Source organism: Engystomops pustulosus, chromosome 8 (assembly GCF_040894005.1).
Source record: "Engystomops pustulosus chromosome 8, aEngPut4.maternal, whole genome shotgun sequence".
Lineage (NCBI taxonomy): Eukaryota > Metazoa > Chordata > Amphibia > Anura > Leptodactylidae > Engystomops > Engystomops pustulosus.
The window spans coordinates 109,512,461-109,536,795 of NC_092418.1; the positions used below are offsets into that span (position 1 = coordinate 109,512,461).

Genomic DNA, 24,335 nt, shown 5'->3' on the forward strand with positions numbered 1-24,335 from the left:
GCTATCCTGTGTATGACTTATGATGCACCTGTATACAGCCGCTAGTGCTGTGCCGCTATCCTGTGTATGACTTATGATGCACCTGTATATAGCCGCTAGTGCTGCGCCGCTATCCTGTGTATGACTTATGATGCTCCTGTATACAGCCGCTAGTGCTGCACCGCTATCCTGTGTATGACTTATGATGCTCCTGTACACCGCCGCTAGTGCTGCACCGCTATCCTGTGTATGACTTATGATGCACCTGTATACAGCCGCTAGTGCTGTGCCGCTATCCTGTGTATGACTTATGATGCACCTGTATACAGCCGCTAGTGCTGCACCGCTATCCTGTGTATGACTTATGATGCACCTGTATACAGCCGCTAGTGCTGTGCCGCTATCCTGTGTATGACTTATGATGCTCCTGTACACCGCCGCTAGTGCTGCACCGCTATCCTGTGTATAACTTATGATGCACCTGTATACACCCGCTAGTGCTGCACCGCTATCCTGTGTATGACCTATGATGCTCCTGTATACCGCCGGTAGTGCTGCGCCGCTATCCTGTGTATGACTTATGATGCTCCTGTATACAGCCGCTAGTGCTGCACCGCTATCCTGTGTATGACTTATGATGCACCTGTATACAGCCGCTAGTGCTGCACCGCTATCCTGTGTATGACTTATGATGCTCCTGTATACAGCCGCTAGTGCTGCACCGCTATCCTGTGTATGACTTATGATGCTCCTGTACACCGCCGCTAGTGCTGCACCGCTATCCTGTGTATGACTTATGATGCACCTGTATACAGCCGCTAGTGCTGTGCCGCTATCCTGTGTATGACTTATGATGCACCTGTATACAGCCGCTAGTGCTGCACCGCTATCCTGTGTATGACTTATGATGCACCTGTATACAGCCGCTAGTGCTGTGCCGCTATCCTGTGTATGACTTATGATGCTCCTCTACACCGCCGCTAGTGCTGCACCGCTATCCTGTGTATGACTTATGATGCACCTGTATACAGCCGCTAGTGCTGCACCGCTATCCTGTGTATGACTTATGATGCTCCTGTATACAGCCGCTAGTGCTGCACCGCTATCCTGTGTATAACTTATGATGCACCTGTATACAGCCGCTAGTGCTGCACCGCTATCCTGTGTATGACTTATGATGCTCCTGTATACAGCCGCTAGTGCTGCGCCGCTATCCTGTGTATGACTTATGATGCACCTGTATACAGCCGCTAGTGCTGCACCGCTATCCTGTGTATGACTTATGATGCTCCTGTATACAGCCGCTAGTGCTGTGCCGCTATCCTGTGTATGACTTATGATGCTCCTGTATACAGCCGCTAGTGCTGCGCCGCTATCCTGTGTATGACTTATGATGCTCCTGTATACAGCCGCTAGTGCTGCGCCGCTATCCTGTGTATGACTTATGATGCTCCTGTACACCGCCGCTAGTGCTGCACCGCTATCCTGTGTATGACTTATGATGCACCTGTATACAGCCGCTAGTGCTGCACCGCTATCCTGTGTATGACTTATGATGCACCTGTATACAGCCGCTAGTGCTGTGCCGCTATCGTGTATATGACTTATGATGCACCTGTATACAGCCGCTAGTGCTGTGCCGCTATCCTGTGTATGACTTATGATGCACCTGTATACAGCTGCTAGTGCTGTGCCGCTATCCTGTGTATGACTTATGATGCACCTGTATACACCCGCTAGTGCTGCACCGCTATCCTGTGTATGACTTATGATGCTCCTGTATACAGCCGCTAGTGCTGTGCCGCTATCCTGTGTATAACTTATGATGCACCTGTATACAGCCGCTAGTGCTGCACCGCTATCCTGTGTATGACTTATGATGCACCTGTATACAGCCGCTAGTGCTGCACCGCTATCCTGTGTATAACTTATGATGCACCTGTATACAGCCGCTAGTGCTGCGCCGCTATCCTGTGTATGACTTATGATGCTCCTGTACACCGCCGCTAGTGCTGCACCGCTATCCTGTGTATGACCTATGATGCAACTGTATACCACCGCTAGTGCTGTGCCACTATCCTGTGTATGACTTATGATGCACCTGTATACAGCCGCTAGTGCTGCACCGCTATCCTGTGTATGACTTATGATGCACCTGTATACAGCCGCTAGTGCTGTGCCGCTATCCTGTGTATGACTTATGATGCACCTGTATACAGCCGCTAGTGCTGCGCCGCTATCCTGTGTATAACTTATGATGCACCTGTATACAGCCGGTAGTGCTGTGCCGCTATCCTGTGTATGACTTATGATGCACCTGTTTACAGCCGCTAGTGCTGTGCCGCTATCCTGTGTATGACTTATGATGCACCTGTATACAGCCGCTAGTGCTGTGCCGTTATCCTGTGTATAACTTATGATGCTCCTGTATACAGCCGCTAGTGCTGCACCGCTATCCTGTGTATGACTTATGATGCACCTGTATACAGCCGCTAGTGCTGTGCCGCTATCCTGTGTATGACTTATGATGCACCTGTATACAGCCGCTAGTGCTGCGCCGCTATCCTGTGTATGACTTATGATGCTCCTGTATACAGCCGCTAGTGCTGCACCGCTATCCTGTGTATAACTTATGATGCACCTGTATACAGCCGCTAGTGCTGCACCGCTATCCTGTGTATAACTTATGATGCTCCTGTATACAGCCGCTAGTGCTGCGCCGCTATCCTGTGTATGACTTATGATGCTCCTGTACACCGCCGCTAGTGCTGCACCGCTATCCTGTGTATAACTTATGATGCACCTGTATACAGCCGCTAGTGCTGTGCCGCTATCCTGTGTATAACTTATGATGCTCCTGTACACCGCCGCTAGTGCTGCACCGCTATCCTGTGTATAACTTATGATGCTCCTGTATACAGCCGCTAGTGCTGTGCCGCTATCCTGTGTATAACTTATGATGCACCTGTATACCGCCGCTAGTGCTGCACCGCTATCCTGTGTATGACTTATGATGCACCTGTATACCACCGCTAGTGCTGCACCGCTATCCTGTGTATAACTTATGATGCACCTGTATACAGCCGCTAGTGCTGCACCGCTATCCTGCGTATAACTTATGATGCACCTGTATACAGCCGCTAGTGCTGCACCGCTATCCTGTGTATAACTTATGATGCACCTGTATACAGCCGCTAGTGCTGCGCCGCTATACTGTGTGTGACTTATAATGCACCTGTATACAGCCGCTAGTGCTGCGCCGCTATACTGTGTGTGACTTATGATGCTCCTGTATACAGCCGCTAGTGCTGCACCGCTATCCTGTGTATAACTTATGATGCTCCTGTATACAGCCGCTAGTGCTGCACCGCTATCCTGTGAATAACTTATGATGCACCTGTATACAGCCGCTAGTGCTGCACCGCTATCCTGTGTATGACTTATGATGCTCCTGTACACCGCCGCTAGTGCTGCACCGCTATCCTGTGTATAACTTATGATGCACCTGTATACAGCCGCTAGTGCTGCACCGCTATCCTGTGTATAACTTATGATGCACCTGTATACAGCCGCTAGTGCTGTGCCGCTATCCTGTGTATAACTTATGATGCACCTGTATACAGCCGCTAGTGCTGTGCCGCTATCCTGTGTATGACTTATGATGCTCCTGTACACCGCCGCTAGTGCTGCACCGCTATCCTGTGTATAACTTATGATGCTCCTGTATACAGCCGCTAGTGCTGCACCGCTATCCTGTGTATAACTTATGATGCACCTGTATACAGCCGCTAGTGCTGCGGCGCTATCCTGTGTATAACTTATGATGCACCTGTATACAGCCGCTAGTGCTGCACCGCTATCCTGTGTATGACTTATGATGCTCCTGTATACAGCCGCTAGTGCTGCACCGCTATCCTGTGTATAACTTATGATGCACCTGTATACAGCCACTAGTGCTGCACCGCTATCCTGTGTATAACTTATGATGCACCTGTATACAGCCGCTAGTGCTGCACCGCTATCCTGTGTATGACTTATGATGCTCCTGTATACAGCCGCTAGTGCTGCGCCGCTATCCTGTGTATAACTTATGATGCACCTGTATACAGCCACTAGTGCTGCACCGCTATCCTGTGTATAACTTATGATGCTCCTGTATACAGCCGCTAGTGCTGTGCCGCTATCCTGTGTATAACTTATGATGCACCTGTATACCGCCGCTAGTGCTGCACCGCTATCCTGTGTATGACTTATGATGCACCTGTATACCGCCGCTAGTGCTGCACCGCTATCCTGTGTATAACTTATGATGCTCCTGTACACCGCTGCTAGTGCTGCACCGCTATCCTGTGTATGACTTATGATGCACCTGTATACCACCGCTAGTGCTGCACCGCTATCCTGTGTATAACTTATGATGCACCTGTATACAGCCGCTAGTGCTGCACCGCTATCCTGTGTATAACTTATGATGCACCTGTATACAGCCGCTAGTGCTGCGCCGCTATCCTGTGTATGACTTATGATGCTCCTGTACACCGCCGCTAGTGCTGCGCCGCTATCCTGTGTATGACTTATGATGCTCCTGTACACCGCCGCTAGTGCTGCACCGCTATCCTGTGTATGACCTATGATGCACCTGTATACAGCCGCTAGTGCTGCGCCGCTATCCTGTGTATGACTTATGATGCTCCTGTATACAGCCGCTAGTGCTGCACCGCTATCCTGTGTATGACCTATGATGCTCCTGTATACAGCCGCTAGTGCTGTGCCGCTATCCTGTGTATGACTTATGATGCTCCTGTATACAGCCGCTAGTGCTGCACCGCTATCCTGTGTATAACTTATGATGCACCTGTATACAGCCGCTAGTGCTGCACCGCTATCCTGTGTATAACTTATGATGCTCCTGTATACAGCCGCTAGTGCTGCACCGCTATCCTGTGAATAACTTATGATGCACCTGTATACAGCCGCTAGTGCTGTGCCGCTATCCTGTGTATAACTTATGATGCTCCTGTATACAGCCGCTAGTGCTGCACCGCTATCCTGTGTATAACTTATGATGCTCCTGTATACAGCCGCTAGTGCTGCACCGCTATCCTGTGTATAACTTATGATGCACCTGTATACAGCCGCTAGTGCTGTACCGCTATCCTGTGTATAACTTATGATGCTACTGTATACAGCCGCTAGTGCTGCACCGCTATCCTGTGAATAACTTATGATGCACCTGTATACAGCCGCTAGTGCTGTGCCGCTATCCTGTGTATAACTTATGATGCACCTGTATACAGCCGCTAGTGCTGTGCCGCTATCCTGTGTATAACTTATGATGCTCCTGTATACCACCGCTAGTGCTGCACCGCTATCCTGTGTATGACTTATGATGCACCTGTATACCACCGCTAGTGCTGCACCGCTATCCTGTGTATGACTTATGATGCACCTGTATACCGCCGCTAGTGCTGCGCCGCTATCCTGTGTATGACTTATGATGCTCCTGTACACCGCCGCTAGTGCTGCACCGCTATCCTGTGTATAACTTATGATGCACCTGTATACAGCCGCTAGTGCTGCACCGCTATCCTGTGTATGACTTATGATGCTCCTGTATACAGCCGCTAGTGCTGCACCGCTATCCTGTGTATAACTTATGATGCACCTGTATACAGCCGCTAGTGCTGCGCCGCTATCCTGTGTATGACTTATGATGCTCCTGTACACCGCCGCTAGTGCTGCACCGCTATCCTGTGTATAACTTATGATGCACCTGTATACAGCCGCTAGTGCTGCACCGCTATCCTGTGTATGACTTATGATGCACCTGTATACAGCCGCTAGTGCTGCACCGCTATCCTGTGTATGACCTATGATGCACCTGTATACCACCGCTAGTGCTGTGCCGCTATCCTGTGTATGACTTATGATGCACCTGTACACCGCCGCTAGTGCTGCGCCGCTATCCTGTGTATGACTTATGATGCACCTGTATACAGCCGCTAGTGCTGCGCCGCTATCCTGTGTATGACTTATGATGCACCTGTATACAGCCGCTAGTGCTGCACCGCTATCCTGTGTATGACTTATGATGCTCCTGTATACAGCCACTAGTGCTGTGCCGCTATCCTGTGTATGACCTATGATGCTCCTGTATACAGCCGCTAGTGCTGCCCCGCTATCCTGTGTATAACTTATGATGCACCTGTATACCGCCGCAAGTGCTGCGCCGCTATCCTGTGTATGACTTATATTGCACCTGTATACAGCCGCTAGTGCTGCGCCGCTATCCTGTGAATAACTTATGATGCACCTGTATACCGCCGCTAGTGCTGCGCCGCTATCCTGTGTATGACTTATGATGCACCTGTATACAGCCGCTAGTGCTGCGCCGCTATCCTGTGTATAACTTATGATGCACCTGTATACCGCCGCTAGTGCTGCGCCGCTATCCTGTGTATGACTTATGATGCACCTGTATACCGCCGCTAGTGCTGCGCCGCTATCCTGTGTATGACTTATGATGCACCTGTATACAGCCACTAGTGCTGCACCGCTATCCTGTGTATGACTTATGATGCACCTGTATACAGCCACTAGTGCTGCACCGCTATCCTGTGTATGACTTATGATGCACCTGTATACAGCCACTAGTGCTGCACCGCTATCCTGTGTATGACTTATGATGCACCTGTATACAGCCACTAGTGCTGCACCGCTATCCTGTGTATGACTTATGATGCACCTGTATACAGCCACTAGTGCTGCTCCGCTATCCTGTGTATGACTTATGATGCACCTGTATACAGCCGCTAGTGCTGCACCGCTATCCTGTGTATGACTTATGATGCACCTGTATACAGCCGCTAGTGCTGCACTGCTATCCTGTGTATGACTTATAATGCACCTGTATACCGCCACTAGTGCTGCGCCGCTATCCTGTGTATGACTTATGATGCACCTGTATACAGCCACTAGTGCTGCGCCGCTATCCTGTGTATGACTTATGATGCACCTGTATACAGCCGCTAGTGCTGCGCCGCTATCCTGTGTATGACTTATGATGCACCTGTATACAGCCACTAGTGCTGCGCCGCTATCCTGTGTATGACTTATGATGCACCTGTATACAGCCGCTAGTGCTGCGCCGCTATCCTGTGTATGACTTATGATGCACCTGTATACAGCCGCTAGTGCTGTGCCACTATCCTGTGTATGACCTATGATGCACCTGTATACAGCCGCTAGTGCTGCGCCGCTATCCTGTGTATGACTTATGATGCACCTGTATACAGCCACTAGTGCTGTGCCGTTATCCTGTGTATAACTTATGATGCACCTGTATACAGCCGCTAGTGCTGCACCGCTATCCTGTGTATGACCTATGATGCTCCTGTATACAGCCAGTAGTGCTGCACCGCTATCCTGTGTATGACTTATGATGCTCCTGTATACAGCCGCTAGTGCTGCACCGCTATCCTGTGTATAACTTATGATGCACCCGTATATAGCCACTAGTGCTGCACCGCTATCCTGTGTATGACCTATGATGCACCTGTATACAGCCGCTAGTGCTGCGCCGCTATCCTGTGTATGACTTATGATGCACCCGTATATAGCCACTAGTGCTGCACCGCTATCCTGTGTATGACCTATGATGCACCTGTATACAGCCGCTAGTGCTGCACCACTATCCTGTGTATAACTTATGATGAACCTGTATACAGCCGCTAGTGCTGCACCGCTATCCTGTGTATGACTTATGATGCTCCTGTATACAGCTGCTAGTGCTGCACCGCTATCCTGTGTATGACTTATGATGCACCCGTATATAGCCACTAGTGCTGCACCGCTATCCTGTGTATGACTTATGATGCACCTGTATACCGCCACGAGTGCTGTGCCGTTATCCTGTGTATGACCTATGATGCACCTGTATACAGCCGGTAGTGCTGTGCCGTTATCCTGTGTATGACTTATATTGCGGCTCGGATTGGCTCTTCCCTCCGTTTATCTGCTGTGGCGGAGCACATGAGCGACGCTCTTATCTCCAGGAGGACGACTCTCCCAGCGCCTTTGTAATTAACCTTGTAAAATCCACCCGATAATCCGTTAATCACTCAGATCATGTTGAGAGTTTGTAAGAAAATGTACCGTGACTTTAACCCATCGATACGGCCGGCTCCATCCGCCGCAACAATAAACTCAATTTATTCCGACCAAAAAGGAACTAAAATACAATTTCTAACAGAATTTAAAGGAATCTTCCATCAAAATCCATCCTGATAAACCAGGGACATCGCTCATAGATCCAGGCACCGGGACTGTGATATCTTTTTATATGCGTTATCCATGGGCTACTGAATCTCCAAGATTCATGGGCTTCATGGGCTCCAGGGGGTGTTACCCGAGCCCCTGTGTGCTGTAGCTTCACAGGCTCTGCAGGAGCTCTTCCTCCCTCACACTGTGTGAGATTACAGCAGGTAAAGGAAGGGAGGAAATGCAAAGGGAGTGGGAGACAGTTGGAGCACAGAGGGGCTCTGGTAACACCTTTAGGCTGATTAGCAAAATTTGTTGATTTTTTAGAGGGAAGGAGGGAAGGAGGCCATGGATAACAAATATAAGAAGATTATCACAGGGAAACCAGGGAAACCAGGCCGTGGCGCAAATTTCAACTAAATCACGGCATGTACAACTAGTTGTATAAACTGTGAGAAATGTGGCCCATGGATGGTTGGATATAGTATGATATAGATGACACATAGATAGATAGATAGGAGATAGATAGGAGATAGATAGATAGGAGATAGATAGATAGATAGATAGATAGATAGATAGATAGATAGATAGATAGATAAGATATAGATGACACATAGATAGATAGATAGATAGATAGATAGATAGATAGATAGGAGATAGATAGATAGATAGATAGATATGAGATAGATAGATAGATAGATAGATAGATAGATAGATAGATAGATAGATAGATATGAGATAGATAGATAGATAGATAGATAGATAGATAGGAGATAGATAGATAGATAGATAGATAGATAAGATATAGATGAAACATAGATAGATAGATAGATAGATAGATAGATAGATAGGAGATAGATAGATAGATAGATAGATAGATAGATAGATAGGAGATAGATAGATAGATAGATAGATAGATAGATAGATAGATAGGAGATAGATAGGAGATAGAGAGATAGATAGATAGATATGAGATAGATAGATAGATAGATAGATAGGAGATAGATAGATAGATAGATAGATAAGATATAGATGAAACATAGATAGATAGATAGATAGATAGATAGGAGATAGATAGATAGATAGATAGATAGGAGATAGATAGATAGATAGATAGATAGATAGATAGATACATAGGAGATAGATAGATAGATAGATAGATAGATAGATAGATAGGAGATGGATAGATAGATAGATATGAGATAGATAGATAGATAGATAGATAGATAGATGAGCAGTGGCGTACCGATCACGGTCGCACTTGCGACCGGGCCCATCGGGCAGGGGGGCCCGGGCCGGGGATGTCACTAATGCCTCTGTCCAGGGGCATAACCGGGTTCCGGGAAGTGATGGGCCCGAGCTGCAGCACGAGCCGAGTCGCGGCCCGGGCCCTCCTGTAAAAACTACACTCCCCGGCAATAGCTGCCGGGGGAAGGGGGGCGGTGATAGCTACTGCGGACCGCCCACCCACCCAACATGCTTCCAGGCACACCCCTGCGGACAGGCCCGGCCCGCTCCGCCAGACATTCGGCACGGCCCGCTCTGACCTCTGGAGCGTCCCGGCCCGCCTCGTCTGACCTGTGCACGTCCCGGCCCGCCTCATCCAACATGCGACTAGGCCGGGACCGCTCCGTCCGACCTGCAGCATGTACCGGCCCGTCCACCCTCTTCACCAGCGGGCAGGCCTATCCACCCACTCAACTGCGGCCCGTCCTGTGAGTGGGTGAGTATAATTAATAGAATATGTATATGTTTGTGTTTTGTATATATGTATCTATATGCTTTATATATTGTATATACTGGATGCATGTGTATATATGCTGTGTATGTGTGTGTATGTTGCTTATATATGCCTGTATGTGTGTATATATGTGCTGTATGTGTGTGTATATATGTGCTGTATGTGTGTGTATATATGTGCTGTATGTGTGTGTATATATGTGCTGTGTGTGTGTATATATGTGCTGTGTGTGTATATATGTGCTGTGTGTGTATATATCATGTATGCGTGTGTATACCTGTTGAATATGTGTATGTATTCTTTATATACTGGATATACTGGATGCATGTGTATATATATTCTGTAAATGTGTGTATGCTGTATATACTGTATGTGTGTGTGTGTATACATGCTGCATATGTGTATGTATGCTTTATATACTGGATGCATGTGTATATATATATATGCTGTAAATGTGTGTGTATGCTGTACATACTGTATGTGTGTATACATGCTGTATATGTGTGTGTATGTATGCTGTGTGTGTGTGTATATATATATATATATATATATATATATATATATATATATACATATATATATGTATGTTGTATATAATGGATGAGTGTTTATATATTCTGTATATGTGTGTGTGTATGCTGTGTATGTATGCTGTATATGTGTGTGTATATGCTGTGTATGTATACTGTATATGTTGTAAATTTTCTGTGTATATACTGTATGCGTGCTTCATTCAAAGGTCTGTTATGGGGCCCTACCTCAGCTGGTTATGCCCCGGTGTTATGCATATGTGTATATGTGGTTATATCTGTGAAATGCATATATGAAATATGTGTATTCTGAAGAATTACATGTGGTATGGAGCCGGCAGTGAGGGTTTAGGTGTATGGGGGCCCCGTTTCTAAGTTCGCACCGGGGCCCACTGGGGTCTTGTTACGCCACTGGATATGAGATAGATAGATAGATAGATAGATAGATATGAGATAGATAGATAGATAGATAGATAGATAGATAGATGGATAGATAGATAGATAGATAGATAGATAGATATGAGAAAGATAGATAGGAGATAGATAGATAGATAGATAGATAGATATGAGATAGATATGAGATAGATAGATATGAGATAGATAGATAGATGGATAGATAGATAGATATGAGATAGATAGATAGGAGATAGATAGATAGGAGATAGATAGATAGATAGATAGATAGATAGATAGGAGATAGATAGATAGATAGATAGATAGATAGATAGATATGAGATAGATAGATAGATAGATACCTTATATACTCGAGTATAAGCCTAGTTTTTCAGCACAAAAAAATGTGCTGAAAACCCACACTCGGCTTATACTCGAGTAAAAAAAATATAGGTTTTACCTGGTTTTTGTGGTAAAATTAGGGGCCTCGGCTTATACTTGGGTCGGCTTATATTCGAGTATATACGGTAGATAGATATGAGATAGATAGATAGATAGATAGATAGATATGAGATAGATAGATAGATAGATAGATAGATAGATGGATAGATAGATAGATAGATAGATAGATAGATATGAGAAAGATAGATAGGAGATAGATAGATAGATAGATAGATATGAGATAGATATGAGATAGATAGATATGAGATAGATAGATAGATGGATAGATAGATAGATATGAGATAGATAGATAGGAGATAGATAGATAGGAGATAGATAGATAGATAGATAGATAGATAGATAGGAGATAGATAGATAGATAGATAGATAGATATGAGATAGATAGATAGATAGATACCTTATATACTCGAGTATAAGCCTAGTTTTTCAGCACAAAAAAATGTGCTGAAAACCCACACTCGGCTTATACTCGAGTAAAAAAAATATAGGTTTTACCTGGTTTTTGTGGTAAAATTAGGGGCCTCGGCTTATACTTGGGTCGGCTTATATTCGAGTATATACGGTAGATAGATATGAGATAGATAGATAGATAGATAGATAGATAGATAGATAAGGTTTAGGAAGAGGCAGCACTCCAAAAGGTAGTTTCAAAAAAGTGGGGTGTCTTTATTCCATGAGCGACGTTTCAGCTCCTTACGAGCCTTTTTCAGATAGATAGGAGATAGATATGAGATAGATAGATAGATAGATAGATAGATAGATAGATAGATATGAGATAGATAGATAGATAGATAGATAGATAGATAGATAGATAGATAGGAGATAGATATGAGATAGATAGATAGATAGATAGATAGATAGGAGATTGATAGATAGATAGATAGATAGATAGATATGAGATTGATAGATAGATAGATAGATAGATAGATAGGAGATTGATAGATAGATAGATAGATAGATAGATAGATATGAGATAGATAGATAGATAGATAGATAGATAGATAGATAGATAGATATGAGATAGATAGATAGATAGATAGATGATTATATACTGTACCATTTTGCATTGTTCACCTCTATAGATGACACTGACTTACATACAGATGTAGCAGAGTTGTATTTGTCCACTACTTCATAAAGGATCATCTCTGGCTTTTTGCACATAAATTACCACAATCCGCTAAGGAAACAGTTCGGTGACACGCTCAGCTCTGCTACATCTGCACATTTATCTATAAACCATCACAGGTTTCTTTTCCCAGATCCGGGTCAATAATCTGTAGTTATCTTTGGCGCGGGGTCAGTGAGGTCGAGTCACCAATGGCCAATCATAAGGAATGAGAGTCAGAATGTTGTGGAGCGGCCGCCTGGTGCCGGGTGATGAGATGACAGAAGCTTCCATCAGCACCGCAGGGACCTCCGAGGTATCAGCCAGATCTGCCTGGTGCAGGTTATTAGAGGATGTCACGGGTCCAGCACTCACCTTTCTGTGCCCCGCTTCTGTTATTTTGGGGATGTCAAACAATTGTCCGGTGTAATACTGCACCCCACTGAAGAGAATGACCGCTATACTGTCACCTTCTCTCTCTATCACTGACACAATGTCCTCCGTCCTCAGAGTCTCCTCTCCCTGAGAGCAAAGAAGGAAGAGAATTAGCAATGCATCATAAGTAACAACTCGGAGGAAAGGGACGTTACATGATATCAGTTTAATATAGATAGTGATATACATATATATAGATAGTGATATATATAGATAGTGATATATATATATATAGATAGTGATGTATATATAGATAGTGATGTATATATAGATAGTGATATATATATATATAGATAGTGATATATATAGATAGTGATATATATATATATAGATAGTGATGTATATATAGATAGTGATGTATATATAGATAGTGATGTATATAAAGATAGTGATATATATAAAGATAGTGATGTATATATAGTGATGTATATAAAGATAGTGATGTATATATAGATAGTGATGTATATAAAGATAGTGATATATATAAAGATAGTGATATATATATATATATATATAGTGATGTATATTTAGATAGTGATATATAGAGATAGTGATGTATATATAGATAGTGATTAGAGATGAGCGAACATACTCGTCCGAGCTTGATGCTCGTTCGAGCATTAGGGTACTCGAAACTGCTCGTTGCTCGGACGAATACTTTGCCCGCTCGAGAAAATGGCATCTCCCGCCGTTTTGCTTTTTGGCGGCCAGAAACAGAGCCAATCACAAGCCAGGAGACTCTGCACTCCACCCAGCATGACGTGGTACCCTTACACGTCGATAGCAGTGGTTGGCTGGCCAGATCAGGTGACCCTGGGATAGACTAGCCGCTGGCCGCGCTGCTCGGATCATTCTGTGTCTGGATGCCGCTAGGGAGAGAGCTGCTGCTGCTCAGGGAAAGCGTTAGGGTGTTCTATTAGCTTACTGTTAGGCAGGAGTGATTCTCAAAGAACCCAACAGCCCTTCTTAGGGCTACAATAACGTTCTACTTTTTTTTTTTTTATTTGCAGCTAGTACCATATTGTGAGGAATTTGCAGGGGGACTTGCTACCGTTGTGTTTAGCTCTTAGTGACACACATATCCATAGCAAAGACCAAAGTGGGAAAATTTATTAGGGGTTGGATTTCAATTAGGCACAGTCTGCCATTTACTTTTTATTTTACGTTTATTTTTTCATAACTCAGCGTCATCTCATCTGGCATAGTAGTGTGCTTTCATACTTGGCTAGAAAATAGCCATAGCAATAGGATAGCATCGTTTGGTTTTAAAAAATAAAAAACACAAAAAAAAACAAAAAAAAAAACACAAAAAAAAAGTAAAAAAAAAATTAAAGTTATAACTTTCATTTTCAAAATGTTTAACCCGAGGGCTAGGGTAGAGGACGAGGGCGGGGACGTGGGCGTCCAACTACTGCAGGGGTCAGAGGCCGTGGTCCTGGCCGGGGTGAGACACCACCTGCTTATGAGGGAGCAGGGGAACGCCGCAGAGCTACACTCCCTAGGTTCATGTCTGAAGTTACTGGGACTCGTGGTAGAGCACTGTTGAGGCCAGAACAGTGCGAACAGGTGATGTCGTGGATTGCTGACAATGCTTCGAGCAATTTGTCCACCAGTCAGTCTTCCACGCAGTCCACCCATGTCACCGAAATCGCCACTCCTCCAGCTCCTGCACCTCAGCCTCCTCCCCCCCCAGTCTGCCCCCTCCCAGGAAAATTTGGCATTTGAACCGGCATACTCTGAGGAACTGTTTTCTGGACCCTTCCCACAGTCACAAACCACTTGTCCGGTTGCTGCTGAGCAATTTTCCGATGCCCAGGTTTTCCACCAGTCGCAGTCTGTGGGTGATGATGACCTTCTTGACGTAGTGGAAGTGTGTAAAGAGGTGTCCGACGATGAGGAGACACGGTTGTCAGACAGTGGGGAAGTTGTTGTCAGGGCAGGAAGTCCGAGGGGGGAGCAGACTGAGGGATCGGAGGATGATGAGGTGACAGACCCAAGCTGGGTTGAGAGGCCGGGTGAACATAGTGCTTCTGAGACGGAGGAGAGTACTCGACCAGAACAGGTTGGAAGAGGCAGTGGTGGGGCCAGACGGAGAGGCAGGGCCAGAGCTGGTGCATCAGCGCCAAATGTGTCAACTAGTGAAGCTCCCGTGGCGAGGGCTCCCGCGGCGAGGGCTAGATTTTCAGAAGTCTGGAGGTTCTTTAAGGAAACACCGGATGACCAACGGACTGTGGTGTGCATCCTTTGCCAAACAAGGATCAGCAGGGGTTCCACCACTACTAGCTTAACTACCACCAGTATGCGCAGGCATATGAATGCTAAACACCCGAATCAGTGGCAAGAAGCCCGTTCACCTCCGGCCGTGCACACCACTGCTCCTTCCCCTGTGTCAGCTGATAGTCAGCCCCCTGCCCAGGACCCTGGCCCAAAAACCCCATCGTCGCCTCCACGATCCTCCACAGCATCCACCAGCGTTCAGCTCTCCATACCCCAGACGCTGGAGCGGAAAAGGAAACATAGTGCAACCCACCCGCACGCCCAAGCCCTCAATGTCCACATCTCCAGATTGCTTAGCCTGGAGATGCTGCCCTATAGGCTGGTAGAGACCGAGGCCTTTCGCAACCTCATGGCGGCGGCCGCCCCTCGGTATTCGGTCCCCAGCCGCCACTACTTTTCCCGATGTGCCGTCCCAGCCCTGCACCAGCACGTGTCAGACAACATCATCCGTGCCCTGACCAACGCCGTTTCGGACAAGGTCCACCTGACCACGGACACGTGGACGAGTGCTGCCGGGCAGGGCCACTATATATCGCTGACGGCACATTGGGTTAACTTGGTGGAGGCTGGGACCGAGTCTGACCCTGCGGCTGGTCATATACTGCCGACGCCGAGGATTGCGGGGCCTACCTCGGTCCAGGTCTTTCAGGCCTACTATGCCTCCGGCTCCTCCCACCCCTCCTCCACCTCCTCCTCCGAACCTAGAGTCGCTAGCTCTAGGCACAGCAGCAGTGCCGTCGCTAAGCGACAGCAGGAGGTGCTCAAACTGCTGAGTCTAGGCGATAAAAGGCACACCGCCCAAGAACTATTACAGGGCATCACGGCGCAGACTGATCTGTGGCTGGCACCGCTGAACCTGAAGCCAGGCATGGTTGTGTGTGACAACGGCCGTAACCTGGTGGCGGCTCTGCAACTCGGCAGACTGACACATGTGCCATGCCTGGCCCATGTGTTAAATCTGATAATTCAGCGTTTCCTCAAGACATACCCCAATCTGTCTGATTTGCTCACGAAGGTGCGCCGCATCTGTGCGCATTTCAGGAAGTCCAGCACAGATGCTGCCACTCTCAGGGCAGCGCAGCGCCGCCTCCAACTGCCCGCTCACCGACTGTTGTGCGACGTGCCCACGAGGTGGAATTCAACATTAACCATGTTATCCAGAGTTTACCAGCAGCGCAGAGCGATTGTAGACTGCCAGATGTCAACTTCCACCAGAACTGGTAGTCAGGTCAGTCAGATTCCTCAAGTCTACAATGAGGAGTGGACGTGGATGTCTGATATCTGTCAGGTGCTGAGTAACTTCGAGGAGTCAACACAGATGGTCAGTGGCGATGCCGCCATCATCAGCCTCACCATCCCGCTGCTTGGCCTGTTGAAAAACTCTCTGATCAGCATGAAGTCGGAAGCTTTGCACTCGTCACAAGAGATGGGGGAAGAAGATTCCCTTGTTGATAGCCAAAGCACCCTCAGGTCTGTTTCTCAGCGCATATCGGAGGAGGTGGAGGAGGATGAGGAGGAAGAGGAGGAGAATGTTGGCGAGACAGAAGAGGGGACCATTGTTCAGTCCTTCACTGTTCAGCGTGTATGGGCAGAAGAAGAGGAGTTGGAGGAGGAGGAAATGGACAGTCAGGCCAGTGAGGGGAGTGAATTATTGCGCGTTTGGACTCTGGCGCATATGGCAGATTTCATGCTAGGCTGCCTATCCCGTGACCCTCGCGTTCAAAGAATTTATTCCAGCACCGATTACTGGGTGTTCACTCTCCTGGACCCACGGTACAAGCAAAATCTTTCCACTCTCATCCCTGGAGAGGAAAGGAGTGTGAGAATGCATGAATACCAGCAGGCCCTGGTGCACAAGCTGAAACAGTATTTCCCTTCTGACAGCGCTAGCGGAAGAGGGCGTACTTCTGCGGGACAAGTAGCGAGGGAGAGTAGGCGAGCAGGCAGCTTGTCCAGCACTGGCAAGGGTACGCTTTACAAGGCTTTTGCCAGCTTTATGTCACCCCAGCAAGACACTGTCACCTGTCCCCAGTCTCGGCAGAGTAGGGCTGATCTTTACAGAAAGATGGTGAGGGAGTACGTAGCTGACCATACCATCGTCCTAAATGATCACACAGCTCCCTACAACTACTGGGTTTCAAAGCTGGACATGTGGCACGAACTGGCGCTGTACGCCTTGGAGGTTCTTGCCTGCCCTGCCGCTAGCGTGTTGTCCGAGCGGGTTTTCAGTGCAGCTGGTGGCATCATCACCGATAAGCGTACACGCCTGTCGACTGACAGCGCTGACAGGCTGACGCTTATTAAGATGAATAAAGGCTGGATTTCTCATAATTTCCAATCTCCACCAGGTGAAGGAAGCTCAACCTGAATAATGTATGCACTCCTCCTCCTCATTTTCCTCCTTCTCCTCCTTTTTGTACACTAAAGCAGAGGAAACTGGCTATTTTTTGCCAGGGCCCACTGGCTCTAGCTATAGTACTCTATGCAGTTAATTTTTCTGGAGGGCCACCTACCCGGTCCTCTGTTTTAAACAATTTTTGGGACTGCCACATACAGGCACTAAATCTATTCAATTTTTCTGGAGGGCCACCTACTTGCTCCTCTGGTTTGAAAACTTTTTTGGACTGCCACATACAGGCACTCAATCTATTTCATTTTTCTGGAGGGCCACCTACCTGCTCCTCTGGTTTGAAAACTTTTTTGGACTGCCACATACAGGCACTCAATCTATTTCATTTTTCTGGAGGGCCACCTACCTGCTCCTCTGGTTTGAAAACTTTTTTGGACTGCCACATACAGGCACTCAATCTATTCAATTTTTCTGGAGGGCCACCTACCTGCTCCTCTGGTTTGAAAACTTTTTTGGACTGCCACATACAGGCACTCAATCTATTTCATTTTTCTGGAGGGCCACCTACCTGCTCCTCTGGTTTGAAAACTTTTTTGGACTGCCACATACAGGCACTATCCAAATTAAATTGTCTCCATAGCAGCCTCCACACGTTGTCTCCATTACTACCTCCAAAAGTCGTCCATATAGCTGCCTCCATACATCGTCCCCTTATCAAACGAGGTGTGTCAGGCAGAAATTTGGGTTGTTTTCATGGATTCCACATCAAAGTTGTTAACTTTGTCGCCAAACACTGATGTGTTATCCACAAAATATACTGGCAAACTTTTATGATTAACCGATATTATTTCAGCGCTTCTTGTGCATCTGTTTACATTCCCCTCATCCGCCATATCCCAAACTTATAAGAACGCTACTACACTTAACTTGGTGGAGGCTGGGACCGAGTGTGACCCTGGGGCTGGTCATATACTGCCGACGCCGAGGATTGCGAGGCCTACCTCGGTCCAGGTCTCAAAGGCCTACTATACCTCCTCCTCCTCCCACCCCTCCTCCACCTCCTCCTCCTCCGAATTACCATCCGTGGGCATGGCGCCATCAGTCGCTAGCTCTAGGCACAGCAACAGTGCCGTCGCTAAGCGACAGCAGGCGGTGCTCAAACTGCTGAGCCTAGGCGATAAAAGGCACACCGCCCAAGAGCTATTACAGGGCATTCCACATCAAACTTGTTAACTTTGTCGCCACCCTGCTGTGTAATCCACAAAATATAATGGCAAACTTTTATCATTTACCGATATTATTTCAGCGCTTCTTGCGCATCTGTTTACATTCCCCTCACCCGCCATATCCTAAACTTATAAGAACGCTACTACACTTGATCTTATGCAAAAGGTTCTTAGAAGTGCTGTTTGGGGAGTAGCCTAGAGACAGGGGCTTGGATTGGCGAAAGCTCGCCTGGCAGCGGAGCGCCAGCTCCATCGCAAGATCCAACTAACATAGTTTTAACTGCAGCACCTTTAATCTACTACTAGTTCACTGCCTCCATACATGGTCCCCTTATCAAACGAGCTGTGTCAGGCAGAATTTTCAGGTGTTTCACCAGATACATAGTGGAACTCGGCGCGTCTGTCGCCGCCATGCTGGAGACCTGCAGTTGCAATCATAGAAGCGCAATATGGATGCCCCATACTGTCGCTCTTAATCATGGAAGTCGTCTCCATGGCTGCCTCCAAACGTCGTCCCCTTATCAAACGAGCTGTGTCAGGCTCATTTTTCGGGTGTTTCACCAGATACGTTATGGAACTTGGTCACTATGTCGCCACCATGCTGTGTTATCGACTAAATATACCGTCAACCTTTTGTTCACAGAGGAAATAATTTTAAGCGCTTCTTGCTCACCTCCTTTGGTTCCTCTCTGCCACCCATTGGTTTGAAGCCTGAGTCCATTTAGGGTATGTCGCCATGCCACTCTCTAGCCTGCTGCCGCTGCCTCTGCATGCCGTCCCCTATAGTGTCAGGGTCAATTATTGGATGTTTTACATGCTATCTAGCTTCATTCTGTCACTCTGTCATGGCCATGCTGTTGCCCATAATTTTGGCATAATGGTGCGATTAAGCAGCCTCAGAGGCATCCATGCATGCTGCCCCTGCTGTTTCCTGTCCATTTCCGTGGTGTTTCCATCCTTTTCTGAGGTTCCCAGGTGTTTGGCCAAGCTTCCCTGTGCAGAGCCTTGGTCCCCTTGAAAAATGCTCGAGTCTCCCATTGACTTCAATGGGGCTCGTTATTCGAGACGAGCACTCGAGCATCGGGAAAAGTTCGTCTCGAATAACGAGTACCCGAGCATTTTAGTGCTCGCTCATCTCTAATAGTGATGTATATATAGATAGTGATGTATATAAAGATAGTGATGTATATAAAGATAGTGATGTATATATAGATAGTGATGTATATAAAGATAGTGATGTATATATAGAGATAGTGATGTATATAAAGATAGTGATGTATATATAGAGATAGTGATGTATATAAAGATAGTGATGTATATATAGAGATAGTGATGTATATATAGATAGTGATGTATATATAGAGATAGTGATGTATATATAGAGATAGTGATGTATATATAGATAGTGATGTATATAAAGATAGTGATGTATATATAGATAGTGATGTATATAAAGATAGTGATTAGAGATGAGCGAACATACTCGTCCGAGCTTGATGCTCGATCGAGCATTAGCGTACTCGTAACTGCTCGTTGCTCGGACGAGTATTTCGCCCGCTCGAGAAAATGGCAGCTCCCGCCGTTTTGCTTTTTGGCGGCCAGAAACAGAGCCAATCACAAGCCAGGAGACTCTGCACTCCACCCAGCATGACGTGGTACCCTTACACGTAGATAGCAGTGGTTGGCTGGCCAGATCAGGTGACCCTGGGATAGACTAGCCGCTGGCCGCGCTGCTCGGATCATTCTCTGTCTGGATGCCGCTAGGGAGAGAGCTGCTGCTGCTCAGGGAAAGCGTTAGGGTGTTATATTAGCTTACTGTTAGGCAGGAGTGATTCTCCAAGAACCCAACAGCCCTTCTTAGGGCTACAATAACGTTCTACTTTTTTTTTTTTTTTATTTGCAGCTAGTACCATATTGTGAGGAATTAGCAGGGGGACTTGCTACCGTTGTGTTTAGCTCTTAGTGACACACATATCCACCTCAAACACCAAAGTGGGAAAATTTATTAGGGGTTTGAGTAGAATTAGGCACAGTCTGCCAGTTTCTTTTTATTTTACGTTTATTTTTTTCATAACTCAGTGTCATCTCATCTGGCATAGTAGTGTGCTGTAATACTTGGCTAGAAAATAGCCATAGGAGAATACAAACGTCTTAATTACGCCTGCAGTAGCGTTATATATATTTGATTTCTGGTTGATCTGCTGGTGGCTGTACTTGCTGCAGTGCATCTACTATCAAATTGGGAGCAATTTGGAGTCAGACTTGCGACCACTGTGTTTTAGTGACGCACATATCCATCGCAAAGACCGAAGTGGGAAAATTTATTAGGGCCCGGGGTTGTATTTCAATTAGGCACAGTCTGCCAGTTTCTTTTTATTTTACGTTTATTTTTTTCATAACTCAGCGTCATCTCATCTGGCATAGTAGTGTGCTGTAATACTTGGCTAGAAAATAGCCATAGCAATAGGATAGCATCGTTTGGTTTTAAAAACTAAAAAACACAAAAAAAAAAAAAAAAAAAAAAAAAGTTAAAAAAAAAATACAAGTTATAACTCTCATTTTCAAAATGTTTAACCCGAGGGCTAGGGGTAGAGGACGAGGGCGGGGACGTGGGCGTCCAACTACTGCAGGGGTCAGAGGCCGTGGTCCTGGGCGGGGTGAGACACCACCTGCTTATGAGGGAACAGGGGAACGCCGCAGAGCTACACTCCCTAGGTTCATGTCTGAAGTTACTGGGACTCGTGGTAGAGCACTGTTGAGGCCAGAACAGTGTGAACAGGTGATGTCGTGGATTGCTGACAATGCTTCGAGCAATTTGTCCACCAGTCAGTCTTCCACGCAGTCCACCCATGTCACCGAAATCGGCACTCCTCCAGCTCCTGCACCTCAGCCTCCTCCCCCCCAGTCTGCCCCCTCCCAGCAAAATTTGCCATTTGAACCGGCATACTCTGAGGAACTGTTTTCTGGACCCTTCCCACAGTCACAAACCACTTGTCCGGTTGCTGATGAGCAATTTTCTGATGCCCAGGTTTTCCACCAGTCGCAGTCTGTGGGTGATGATGACCTTGTTGACGTAGTGGAAGAAGTGTGTAAAGAGGTGTCCGACGATGAGGAGACACGGTTGTCAGACAGTGGGGAAGTTGTTGTCAGGGCAGGAAGTCCGAGGGGGGAGCAGACTGAGGGATCGGAGGATGATGAGGTGACAGACCCAAGCTGGGTTGAGAGGCCGGGTGAACACAGTGCTTCTGAGACGGAGGAGAGTCCTCGACCAGAACAGGTTGGAAGAGGCAGTGGTGGGGCCAGACGGAGAGGCAGGGCCAGAGCTGGTGCATCAGCGCCAAATGTGTCAACTAGTGAAGCTCCCGTGGCGAGGGCTCCTGCGGCGAGGGCTAGATTTTCAGAAGTCTGGAGGTTCTTTAAGGAAACACCGGATGACCGACGGACTGTGGTGTGCCACATTTGCCAAACCAGGATCAGCAGGGGTTCCACCACTACTAGCTTAACTACCACCAGTATGCGCAGGCATATGAATGCTAAACACCCCACTCAGTGGCAACAAGCGCGTTCACCTCCGGCCGTGCACACCACTGCTCCTTCCCCTGTGTCAGCTGATAGTCAGCCCCCTGCCCAGGACCCTGCCACAAAAACCCCATCGTCACCTCCACGATCCTCCACAGCATCCACCAGCGTTCAGCTCTCCATACCCCAGACGCTGGAGCGGAAACGCAAATATAGTGCAACCCACCCGCACGCCCAAGCCCTTAATGTGCACATTTCCAGATTGCTAAGCCTGGAGATGCTGCCCTATAGGCTAGTAGAGACCGAGGCCTTTCGCAGCCTCATGGCGGCGGCCGCCCCTCGGTATTCGGTCCCCAGCCGCCACTACTTTTCCCGATGTGCCGTCCCAGCCCTGCACCAGCACGTGTCAGACAATATAATCCGTGCCCTGACCAACGCCGTTTCTGACAAGGTCCACCTGACCACGGACACGTGGACGAGTGCTGCCGGGCAGGGCCACTATATATCTCTGACGGCACATTGGGTTAACTTGGTGGAGGCTGGGACCGAGTGTGACCCTGCGGCTGGTCATATACTGCCGACGCCGAGGATTGCGGGGCCTACCTCGGTCCAGGTGTTTGAGGCCTACTATGCCTCCTCCTCCTCCCACCCCTCCTCCACCTCCTCCTCCGAACGACCATCCGTGGGCATGGCGCCATCAGTCGGTAGCTCTAGGCACAGCAGCAGTGCCGTCGCTAAGCGACAGCAGGCGGTGCTCAAACTGCTGAGCCTAGGCGATAAAAGGCACACCGCCCAAGAACTATTACAGGGCATCACGGCGCAGACTGATTTGTGGCTGGCACCGCTGAACCTGAAGCCAGGCATGGTTGTGTGTGACAACGGCCGTAACCTGGTGGCGGCTCTGCAACTCGGCAGACTGACACATGTGCCATGCCTGGCCCATGTGTTAAATCTGATAGTTCAGCGTTTCCTCAAGACATACCCCAATCTGTCTGATTTGCTCACGAAGGTGCGCCGCATCTGTGCGCATTTCAGGAAGTCCAGCACAGATGCTGCCACTCTCAGGGCAGCGCAGCGCCGCCTCCAACTGCCCGCTCACCGACTGTTGTGCGACGTGCCCACGAGGTGGAATTCAACACTGACCATGTTATCCAGAGTTTACCAGCAGCGCCGAGCGATTGTAGACTGCCAGATGTCAACTTCCACCAGAACTGGTAGTCAGGTCAGTCAGCTTCCTCAAGTCTACAATGAGGAGTGGACGTGGATGTCTGATATCTGTCAGGTGCTGAGTAACTTTGAGGAGTCAACACAGATGGTCAGTGGCGATGCCGCCATCATCAGCCTCACCATCCCGCTGCTTGGCCTGTTGAAAAACTCTCTGGTCAGCATGAAGTCGGAAGCTTTGCGCTCCTCACAAGAGACAGGGGAAGAAGATTCCCTTGTTGATAGCCAAAGCACCCTTAGGTCTGTTTCTCAGCGCATATCGGAGGAGGTGGAGGTGGAGGAGGATGAGGAGGAGAATGTTGGCGAGACACAAGAGGGGACCATTGTTGAGTCCTACACTGTTGAGCGTGTATGGGCAGAAGAAGAGGAGTTGGAGGAGTTGGAGGAGGAGGAAATGGACAGTCAGGCCAGTGAGGGGAGTGAATTCTTACGCGTTGGTACTCTGGCGCATATGGCAGATTTCATGCTAGGCTGCCTATCCCGTGACCCTCGCGTTCAAAGAATTTATTCCAGCACCGATTACTGGGTGTTCACTCTCCTGGACCCACGGTACAAGCAAAATCTTTCCACTCTCATCCCTGGAGAGGAAAGGAGTGTGAGAATGCATGAATACCAGCAGGCCCTGGTGCACAAGCTGAAACAGTATTTCCCTTCTGACAGCGCTAGCGGCAGAGTGCGTAGTTCTGCGGGACAAGTAGCGAGGGAGAGTAGGCGAGCAGGCAGCTTGTCCAGCACTGGCAAGGGTACGCTTTACAAGGCTTTTGCCAGCTTTATGTCACCCCAGCAAGACACTGTCACCTGTACCCAGTCTCGGCAGAGTAGGGCTGATCTT

The 24,335-nt window shown here is 47.6% G+C and overlaps 1 protein-coding gene across 2 annotated transcripts in view; it reads right to left on the minus strand.

Annotated features, from left to right (window-relative positions):
• KYNU (kynureninase) overlaps positions 1–24,335 on the minus strand; it is a 107,255-nt gene that overhangs the window by 38,853 nt on the left and 44,067 nt on the right. For both annotated transcript variants that reach the window (XM_072122221.1, XM_072122222.1), the window contains exon 8: positions 12,848–12,994. In XM_072122221.1, the coding sequence (XP_071978322.1) occupies positions 12,848–12,994 (147 nt within the window). The remainder of the gene's footprint in view (positions 1–12,847; positions 12,995–24,335) is intronic.